We start from the raw sequence: 11,090 nt of genomic DNA, 5'->3' as shown, positions 1-11,090 counted from the left end.
TAGACTTTCGTATAATTTTTCCATATGAATGGGGAGTAAATACTCTAAACTATTAACTGCAAGGTGTCTCAAAAGAAATTTTATATTAATTTAGCTTACTGCGTGAACGCAACGTATCCGAGAAGCGCGGGGTTATGTCAATCGGTAGCCTGGCTCTTAGGAATTCAGTCGCTATGGAGCGTTTCTCGGGAGCAAACCGCGCGTTGTGCGTGCGAGAGTTTTACAAAAACGGCGATTCGGCAACTGTAGCGCGAAGAAAATTCTGCAGTATTCGAGGTTTTCGTCACTTAAATGATGCGCCAAGCATCCCTCTCATTCGACATTGGGTTAAAAACTTTGAAGAGACTGGTACAACGCTGGATAAATCAAAATCCGGGCGACCTAGGTCATCAAGAACGGTAGAAAACGTGAAGAATGTCAATCAGTCTGTTCGTGACGACTCGAACCTTTCAATTCGGAAGCGCGCAAGTGCTTTACATCGCATTATGCACAAAGACCTAAAGCTGCACCGCTACAAAATTCAATTGGTGTAAGAATTAAAGCCCCAAGATGCCAGTCAGAGGCTTAATTTCGTAAATCAGATAATTGGGCGATTTTCAACGTCTACTAACATTTTGTTTTCGGATGAAGCCCATTTTCATCTTAATGACCACGTAAATAAGCAGAACTGCCGCTACTGGAGCGCAACGAATCCGAAACGCAAACATCAGAAACCCCTACATTCGCCTAAAGTGACCGTATGGGCTGCGATATCGGCGCGAGGAATTATCGGCTTATTATTTTGAAGACGAAAGGGGGCGTGCAGTTACAGTGAATTCAGAGCGTTATGTGGAGATGTTAGACAACTTCTTGGTACCTGAACTGCAAAACTTTCCTGGTTATAACCAAAGAACATGGTTCCAACAGGATGGAGCAACTTCACACACGTCCAATATGTCTCTGCCACGTGTTCGGGAAATTTTCTCAGGCAAATTGATCTCCCGGAGAGGTGACATAAATTGGCCTCCACGCAGTACAGATTTAACCCCTGTGGGGTTATCTTAAATCTAAAGTTTACGCCAATAAATCAACTTCACTGGCGCATTTGAAAGAAAATATCCGTCACGAAATGGCAGCCATCCCTGAGTCTACCTGCCGAGACGTCATAAGTAATTTTACTGTTCGATTAAATGAATGTCGAGAACGCGAGGGTCTACATTTAGACGATATTATTTTTAAGCAATAAATCCCCAAAAAGAGGAATGCTTAGTAAAGAAGAAGAAGAATGTGAAGCGCACTATCAAGCGACCACCAAACGATTGGAAGATGGACGATTCGAAGTGCAGCTCCCACTCAAAGCTGACCCAAGAACAAACTTGGCACCATCGAGAACGGCTATCGCTGCTGTGATCTACATTCGGATCCTTAAGCACTCGGAGGAGCCCAAGGCTAGACTACTAACGGCTAAAACGAAGGTAACACCGCTTGCTGTACAAACCATACCACGACTTGAGCTCAATAGCGCAGTATTGCTGGTCAAACTAATGAATCAAGTTAAGGCCTCAGTTGTCAGTTGGATTGATACTGCCACCCACTACTGGACAGACTCAACGATTGTACTCTCTTGGTTAGCCGACCATCCAGCTCGATGGAAAACTTATGTCGCAAATCGAGTGAGTGAAATTCATGCAAGTAGCACACCGGAACAGTGGCATCATGTGGGGACGCACGAAAACCCTGCTGATTGCGCTACACGGGGATTGACCCCAGCACAGCTAAACGAATTTGGGTTATGGTGGAATGGCCCAAAGATTCTCACATCCGATACTGTTAGCTTCCCAACAATGAGGTGCATTGAACCCATGGAGCTAGAGAAAAGAGACACCTTGCTCATGTTACGAGCAGAAGAACAGGATCTAGTGATCGATAAATTCTCCAACTATACGAGGCTAATCCGTGTAGTTGCATACTGCAGACGACTGTTGCCGAGTAGTAATGGTTACCAATCCTGTGGATATCTCACCGCGGAAGAACTGCGAACAGCCAGAACTGCGTGCATTAAGATAGCGCAAACTCATTCGTTTTTACCCGAGATCCAAAGATTAAAGAAAGGGCAGTCGATCGATAGTAAATCACGAATCATCCAATTACGTCCATTTATTGATTCCTGCGGTATCCTCAGGGTGGGCGGAAGGCTACAGAATGCCAACAACGTCAACAAACATCCCATTATATTGGATGGTAAATGCAATTTCACTGAGATCATTGTGCGGCATGGTCATCATAAAACTTTACACAGAACCTCACAACTAATGTTATCGACTCTACGGCAAGAATATTGGATTTTAAACGCTCAGAAAATGGTAAAACGATGCATGCATAAATCTGTTACAAAAGTAACGCGCAACCACAAGCTCAATTGATGGGAAGCTTACCATCCTCCAGAGTGGTACTAAATCGACCATTTTGGGAAACTGGGTTGGATTTTGCAGGACCATTAAGGATTAAATGGTCAAACGGTCGAGGAGCAAAGACTGCCAAGTCGTACATTGCGGTATTCATCTGCCTTGCGACGAAAGCTATGCATCTGGAGTTAGTCAGCGATCTCACGTCAGCAGCATGCATAGCAGCGGTAAAACGATTCGTATCCGGAAGAGGAAAATGTAAAGCCATCTACAGCGATTGTGGAACAAATTTCATAGCAGCTGGAAAGGAAATAAGGACCATGTTTCAAACTATGACGCAAGAAACGCAAGCGTGGATGGCGAATGACCGCATCGAGTGGCATCACATTCCACCAAGTAGTCCCCATTTCGGTGGATTATGGGAGGCCGGAGTCAAATCGGTGAAACGACACCTCTTGAAAACCTTCGGAGAATCCCTTCTAAACATCGAAGAGATGTACACCGCCCTTGTTCAAGTAGAAGCATGCTTAAACAGCAGGCCTTTAGCACCATTAAGTAGTGATGCGATCAACGAAGATGCGCTCACTCCTGCACACTTCCTAATCGGAAGTTCTATGTTTGCACTACCAGATAAAATACCGGACAACGTCAAGGAACTACGACGGTGGCAGCTAACACAAAAATTGTCAACCGAATTCTGGAACCGATGGCATCAAGAATACCTGTCCAGATTACAGGAACGTCCAAAATGGTTAAAGCCAATCGCCAATTTACAACCGGGCATGCTGGTATTGGTGAAAAGTGAAAAAACTCCTCCCACAAAGTGGCCGTTGGCACGAATAATCGACGTACATCCAGGACAAGATGGATTGGTGCGGGTAGCAACGATTAAAATGAATGGACATATCACAAAGCGACCAGTAGTGAAACTGTGTCCTTTGCCAATAAACGACAAATACCCACGAGAAGCCATTAAACCTGTACAAGAGGCAGATAATGACGAGCACCACGAACCACCTCCTTCGAAGCGAAGACGTGGAATAACCAACCACTCTATTACGCCCTCATGGACATTAATGTTAGCGACTATAATATCACTCTGCGTATCACACGTAACGGCTACCGTGAGCGTGAAAAAGTCGAGTGGAGGTTTCTACCTAGAAGAGTTAGGAAATGCGGTCATAAATAGGGGAACATTCCAATTTAACATCCATGTACCTTGGAGTGAAATTCACACAGACAACATAAGAATTCATGACGTAATTCAAAACATGACGAGGTTGTGTGAATATAGTAAACAGATGAGCTATGATATAAGCTGCGAGAGACTTAACCAGCATTTAGTGACCATGAATGATAATATTCAGCATCGAGCAAGATCAATTCAGTTTCTAAGATCACGACAAAGGAGAGGTATACTGGGAAAAATACTCACCGCTGTCTTTGGAGTGAACGATCAAGTGTATCAGTATTGAACACAGTAAAACATCAAGGAAAGGTCATGCTAAAAGCAACTCAAATGCTAAATGACACTAATAACCGAATCACCACCCAACTTCAGCATTTCAACATACATCTAAAGGAGTGCATACAGCGAATCAATGAGTTCAAAAAATGGTATGTTGCGATCGACAAGAATAAAATCCATGTTCATTTCCTGAACACATACCAACAGGCTTTGAATTTTTTGAATGAAGCACTGGCTAAATACGATTGCTTGTGGCGAATTGTATCAAACCAAGCGTCCATTTGGGAATGTTCGCACATAACTGAAGTAGTTACAACATTGAACCACACTATGAGGCTGCTACCACCATCGCTACAGATTCATCATCAACCCAACGCAGCAACCCAGACCAGTTACGACCAGCAAAAAATCACGATACAAGGATATTTGCCAATATTTGACGTACATCACTATGATCTTATACAAGCATCTGCAATTCCACAACGACTCAACAACAATCTGTTTGTTATACCTGAAATTCATGAAGGTATCCTCGGACTAAATTATGACGAGCAATTGTACTTCGAAATCAGCCGGGAAGAACTTGACAATAGTTTCGCATTAAATACGACAAGTTATATGATTCAATTACGGGCACTTTACAATATACAAATGCATCCGAATTGCCTCATCACTCAAGTGTACAATAGCTACGAAGGAAAAAATTGTTCCACGCAACACTTTCAAATGCACTCTATAATTTTGAAAAAAATGTACACCCCGAACACCTGGATATATGCAACACCATCACCGACGGTTGCGTACGCTCTGTGTAACGGACAAAGAAGCGAAATCGTCCTGAAAGAGGAAGGGATCATCCAATTAACTTCAGATTGTTCCCTAACAACGAAAGAGATAATCCTTCTTTCCGAACAAAGAGACTTATCAGTAAATCTGAAGGTATATTTTAAGCTTTTTGCGGCCAACATCAACTCATCAGTGGCAATCGAAACAGTGCCGATACTCAATGGACCAACTCTCCTTGAAGCAACAGGGTCATTCTCCACGATAGTGCAAGAAGCATATAAGAACCAGGAGTTAAGCAAGAACATGGCATGGAAGGAGTTGCATTCCCACATATTCAATTTTCCAATAAACCTAATTATCGTCATTGGTTTAACCAGTACCTTTATCCTAATACTCATAAGAAAGAACATCCAGTCATTCTGTAAGACGCAGCAACCATCTCAAACCCAAGAACCAAATTGGTACGATCCCACACCAGCAGCCAACAATGAAACAAGTATCTAAGAACCCAGAGGTTCTTGGTGGGCTGAAACCTCATGCGGTGCTCTATTCGCTTCACCCATACTTCCAGAAGCATTATTTCATTAACGTCAATGCGGAATACACATCCAACAACTTCTGCGTAGTCTGGGAGCACCATCACCTTCAGCTGTATCACCAGAGCTAAAAAATGACATTCAACTTGCCAAAAATCCAGCCACATCACCAGAGGTAATGAATTTCCCGTACAGCCGACCGATGCATAAAAGACTTCATCAGGCGATATGGAATAACTACACAATCAGTAGTACACCGCATAAATGGGATTGACAGCCGAGAAATCGGCCAACCTCGCCAATTTTATGAGGTAAAATTGTCCACTATTCATCGATTCTGGGATGAGGTTCGGAGGCTCCATCAAGATATCTGTGAGAGCATACGGCATCAAAAACCACATGTTCTTCGTCATCGTCGATGCTGATTCTCATTAGCCTGCAATTTTCTCCGTTATTACAGTAAATGCCCGTTACAGCAGAAGGCCAAGATTCAATTCGGGGTACCAATCCCGGGCCAATGATCAAAATGGCTACACCTTTCACTTTCAATTCATATTTTTTCCATACTAACAAAAGGTGGTTCACTCAAAATGCTCTATCCCACAAACTAATAGTCCGATAGCTGTCAAATGCGCACACGTGTCTTTTGAAGATTATTCTTAAGCTGTCGACATCAAACAGGACTCTAGTCGGCCAACGGTGCAGCTAGATCCCAACAATCGCATTTGCAATATTTCTCTTTAACCAGAAACAAGCGTTAGGATTGCATTTCATAATATGCAGCATGATTAAATCTGTATACAAACAACAACAAAAAAAGTCAATGATCATTTTCGAAATATAGAAAATTTAGGGTTTTGTGCGAAGGTGAAACATTTGGTAAACAAGTTGAAAGGCGGATAATGGATATGTTGAAGGTTTTCACCCGCCCGTCACAGGACAAAGAGAACGAAGCCACGAACACTACAAATCTCGTGTTAAAACGTTACCAGTCACTATCAACCATATTACCAAATCAACGAACGAGCTTCTTCTCGACGTATTCAAACATTTGTAGGAAGGCGCGTCGGACGAAAGTACCGCGCATCTTATCAAAAGTTCGATCGAAAGAGTAATGAGTTCATCAACACAACTGCACATCATTCTGTACACTACCCTGGGGCGCTTATTTCCGCTTATCGCGAATGAAGACATTAGCAGGCATATCCGTATTCTAGATAGGCTTAGAAAAGACGTTTAGAAAACTGTTCGCTACTGCATGAAAAGTGTCGCATTCCCACAAAACCCAGCCAAAATAGTGCTTATTCTTGTTGGCCTGAAATTTTTCAAATAAACGCAAATAACAGCAGGAGACAGTACAGGAAAGAATTTTTGCGGAATTTTAGGTTTGGCCTTCTGTACATTTCCTGATGATCATCATTTCGAAGCGTTAGAGGAGCCCTGAGGGACTCCTAAGTCTACGGGAAGTCAATAGAGCGAAGTCCGTCGAAGCATACGTGACAAGTTCTGTTGGAAATGAAGTCTACAAGTATTCTAAATAAGGGAAGGGGGCAATTAATCTGGATTAGCTTCAAAAGCAGGTCCTCTTTCCGTTCTTGATTAAGGAGGTGGTCTTGCGGATAAAGGATTGCCTGTTCGGTGGATCTGAGGTTTTCGAAGCCGAAGAAGAATGATAGAGAAGTAGTGCCTGTTGAGGTGAATAGGATACGCTCGAAAATTGTTCCAATATTGGATAGAGGAGAGGTAGGCCTCATTTTTTCGAGATCGCCAGAGCAACCCTTTTTAGGAATAGGTATTAGGAGAGCTTGTTTCCAGGATACAGGGAAATGCCCGTTATTCAGGCAATTATTGAAGAGGATGGCGACACGTTCACTGATGGTGGTCGCACACTTTTGCAGGATAAAATTGGAGATACTGTCAGGACCCGATGATTTTTTATTGTAGGATCGGATGGGAGAAAAACGACAAACTCAACTTCCAAGCTCGACCCTTTTCGCTGACAGTAGTGGTGACTACCGAGCTCCGAATGAGCCCCGCGGGCGATTTGGCTCTGAATAAGTGGCTGAAGTAGTCTACGCAGGCAGATATCCTTTCCTCAGCGGATTGGGACTGCAGGTTTGCTATTTTTATCAAGGAGTAATTGACGTTGAGATGAGATTTTTTCCTTCCAGCCAGTCGATTAATTATTGAGAAAACTTGGGGGCCAGATTTGAGAGGTTTGAGAAGTTTCTTGTGGGATGCATTCAGTTCGGACATAATAGCTCCATTAACATTGCTGGACAGGTTTTTAATGATCTAGGAGAGGAGACAGTAGTCAGCATTTTATCTATTTTGTAGTAGGTGAAATGGCCGTTTTCTACGCTGCAGTAGTCCGTTTCTATCATGAACTAAATGGAAGTGTACCATTATGATCTTGAATGAAGTGCTTTAACACCCTTCAAGGTCCTAATCCAATGTGGATTGTTGCGCCAACGATTATTATTATTATTATGATTGTCAATTGGTTTTGAAGGCAGAGTTGAAAGGACCCAGCGCGCTGGATAAGTCGCATTGAAAATCGTCCCAGTTTGTCAGAGAGGAGGGAAGAATTAGCTGTAAATGCATAGAGAGTGTGGAATCTTGGTGGTCAGAGTGAGCGCCAGTGACACATGCTGAGAGATTGAACGAGATTATAAGTCGTCTAAAGAAGAAGACCCTCGAGGAAAGGATTGTATTACCGCGTTGATAATGTCCGCGCTAAAGAATAGGCCTTTGCCGTTTTCTTTGTTAACTGTGTCGCCCCAAGTTACATGTCTGACCTTAAGGTCACCGCCGAGGAGGAAAGTGTCGAAACTGGCCTCGATTTCCCAAAGTTCGGACAGAATGGGAGTGAGGTGGCGACCTGTACCGCCGGGGAAGTAGAAAGGGACGATTACGACTAGGAGGATAATGCCGCCCCTAACAGGTAGTCTGACCACTGCTAACAAGCAGTTGGAGTGTGCAACCGATGGGTTAGTACTTGGTCTTAGTCCCGATCTGACTAGGATGGTTGTGCCTCTGCCCACGGGGGCTTCCCCAAGTCTGGTTTCGTCTAGGACAGCGTGATTAGGGTCAGTTTCCTCAAGGAACTCGTGAAGAGCGAAACGTTCGAGGAGCAGGGCGGCAATACGAGATATTTTTAGCTCTCTCTTTAGGTTGTATTGATTCTATACTGCGGGGATATTTGGAGAAATTGGGTGACCCAGGTGGCCGCAATTTGGGCATTTCAAGAGCGCCGCCAACTCCTTATCAGCGTTGTCTCGGACAGTCGAACGAGGGCAGTCCATAGACGAATGCGAACAGTGCACTTGACACATCTGGGGTCGTAGCCGCAATTTAAAAAAAGTTGGCAGTTATAGCACTGAATGACATCTCCTTTCCTGGGTTTCTCCTAGCTGATCCGCTAGTGTGGTAGGATTTTTAGTTTAGAGACTGTGTTGGCATCTGTAACTAGGCCCAGCGCTCTGGAAGTCAAGTCGTACAGGAATATCGACGGGAGAAAATGAATTCTAGTACCATCCCTAGCTACCGGCGGGCTGGCCGAATCGGCAGATTTCGAAGCCCCGGGACGTGCATGAATCGCTTCGGGGCGACGTTCGTTATCTAAGCGAAGATGGTAGCGGTTTGTGTGTTCGCTGAGGCCTCGTTGTCCGAGACGCCCAAAGCCGTTTATTTTCGCTTGAAGGGAGCCTTACCTAAGGCAAGTTTGAATTCATTTTGAAGTCCTTAAATGTAATTAATTGAGGAATTTTCTTCACCATTCCGAGAGTCCAGCTGGTCCCCAAGAGGGAAGCTCTGCTCGTCGTTCATCATTATGGGATAGCAGTCGTCATTAATCGTGTCTTCGGCTGTAACGGGCGGCCGGGCGAAGGAGTTGTATGGTGATGTTGAAGTGAGCTGTCCATGGGCGACGGTGGTGTATGCTGGTTCCGCTGTGGTTTAGCGCACCTGTAGTAAGGGTGTGTTCCACTCGCGGTCCAAGGCTTATTCCGATTTCACTTTGTTATCGAGTAAGGCTAAAGGCTAAATCTCCAACTATCACTGGCTTACCATTAAGCCAGCTAAACAACTGAATAACGATATCAGGAAACTTGGCAACGATACAAGCTCCGACAAGACCAATCGACAGAACGGAACATTCGCTTTGGCAAATACAAGCGAACTTTTCCCTGGTCTTAGTCTAGCATTAAATTGAACGTTGAACAAATTCAACGCTTCAGAATAGGATAACTTCCCTCGAACCAGTACGACCTATTAAAGCCATCAAAACCATTCAGCGTTGAATGACAAAGTGCTCCCCTAAAATAACGAAACGATTGAATTTACACCACAACGCACGAAACCGGGAGTCGTGTCTAATAAGTTCCATTAAATGCAATCCGAAATTTCCGATTCGAAGTCACACGAAGTTAGACAATTAAGTAACGAGACTGATTCCAAAAAAACCGTATATTTAAAAGTTATTCTACAACTTTGCCATCCCCTTCAAAGTAGTCCCCTTGGGCAGCTATACAGCGATTCCTGCGCGTTTTCCACTCTTCGTAACATTTCTGGAACGCTTCGACTGGGATGTCCGCGAGTACCCTCGTCACGGTCGCTTTGATGTCCGCAATTAACTCAAAATGGGTTACTTTGACCATCGATTTTGTTCTAGGGAACAAAAAAAGTCAGAGCGAATAAGGCGGCTGTTGCAACACAGCGATTCCTTCAGAGGTTAAATACACACGCTGAGGACGGTGTGGCCCAGTGCGTTGTCGTGATAAAGGATCCAGTTACGAGTGATGTCTGCACGCACCCTGTTGACTCGTTTTCGTAATCTTCCGAGTACTTGGCGATAGTAGACTTGATTTACGGTTTGCCCCGGTGGAACAAATTCTTTGTAGACGATTTCACGGCTATCAGAGAAGGTAAGAATCATCGTTTTCACCTTCGATTTCCTCATGGGAGTTTTTTCGGACTAGGCGCGTGCGGAGGCAACCATTGTGAGCTTTGGCGTTGGGTTTCCGGGTCGTATTGAAAAAACCAGCTCTCGCCTGTAATAACTCGATCGAGCAGCGTGGGATCGTTTTCCACTTGTTCCAAACAGTCTTCTCCGACGGTCATTCGATGCTGCTTTTGCTCCTCAGAAAGGCTCTTTGGAATCATCTTCGCGCACAACTTTTTCATCCCGAAATCGTCTGTTAAAATTTGTCTGACTGTTTCACGGTTCATACCCAGTTCCGAGGCCAACATTCAAACTGCTAAACGCCGATCTTCACGGATTAGGGCACGCACACGCTGCGCATTCGCGTCAGTCCATACCTCGACTGGTCTCCCACTCCGCGCCTCGTTTTCCACGCTTTCACGCCCTTCCTTAAACTCTTTATGCCACCGTAACACCCGGGCACGACTAAGAGCACTATCACCATGCACTTTTACAATTTTAGCGTACGTTTCCGAAGCTGTTTCGCTCAATCTGGCGCAAAATTTTATGGCGACGCGTTGCTCTAGATTTCATTTCTCCATTTTGGTGACTAGCGCCACCAACACACGTCTACTCAACACGACACAACAGGCGAACTAAACAAGCTAGGGCGATGGTGAATATATCAATGGAGAGGGGAAGGATGCCGGGGAAGGGGAAGGTTGCAGGTTTACCACAAGCGCGGCAATAAAATCAGTCTCATTACTTAATTGTCTAACCTCGTAGCACCTTGTGCCGATAACGTCAGCTTTAACATCCAACTAACAGTGAACCCTTTACTTCGGAGACAAATGATCTTTGAAACTTCAATTGCAATAACTGTACAAGTATCTCTTCCATCTTACCTGTGTAGACATACAAAGTCTTCAGATGGGGAAGTATCCAGGTTGATCGTTGATGGTTTTGCCTTGCCTTCATCAAATGAAACCAATTGA

The 11,090-nt window shown here is 44.3% G+C and overlaps 1 protein-coding gene across 1 annotated transcript; it reads left to right on the top strand.

Annotated features, from left to right (window-relative positions):
• The first annotated feature begins 1,241 nt into the window (after positions 1 to 1,241).
• Positions 1,242 to 2,402, top strand: LOC119654146. The gene has a single exon (XM_038059308.1). The coding sequence runs from the start codon at positions 1,242 to 1,244 to the stop codon at positions 2,400 to 2,402; it is 1,161 nt and encodes a 386-aa protein (XP_037915236.1).
• Positions 2,403 to 11,090: the final 8,688 nt, after the last annotated feature.

Source organism: Hermetia illucens, chromosome 4 (assembly GCF_905115235.1).
Source record: "Hermetia illucens chromosome 4, iHerIll2.2.curated.20191125, whole genome shotgun sequence".
In the NCBI taxonomy this organism is placed as follows: Eukaryota; Metazoa; Arthropoda; class Insecta; order Diptera; family Stratiomyidae; genus Hermetia; species Hermetia illucens.
This window is presented reverse-complemented; position numbering and strand designations above follow the sequence as displayed.

Bases quoted from the DNA above. Each gene is read 5' to 3' on its own strand.
- LOC119654146 (XM_038059308.1), top strand. From the start codon at position 1,242: ATGCTTAGTAAAGAAGAAGAAGAATGTGAAGCGCACTATCAAGCGACC.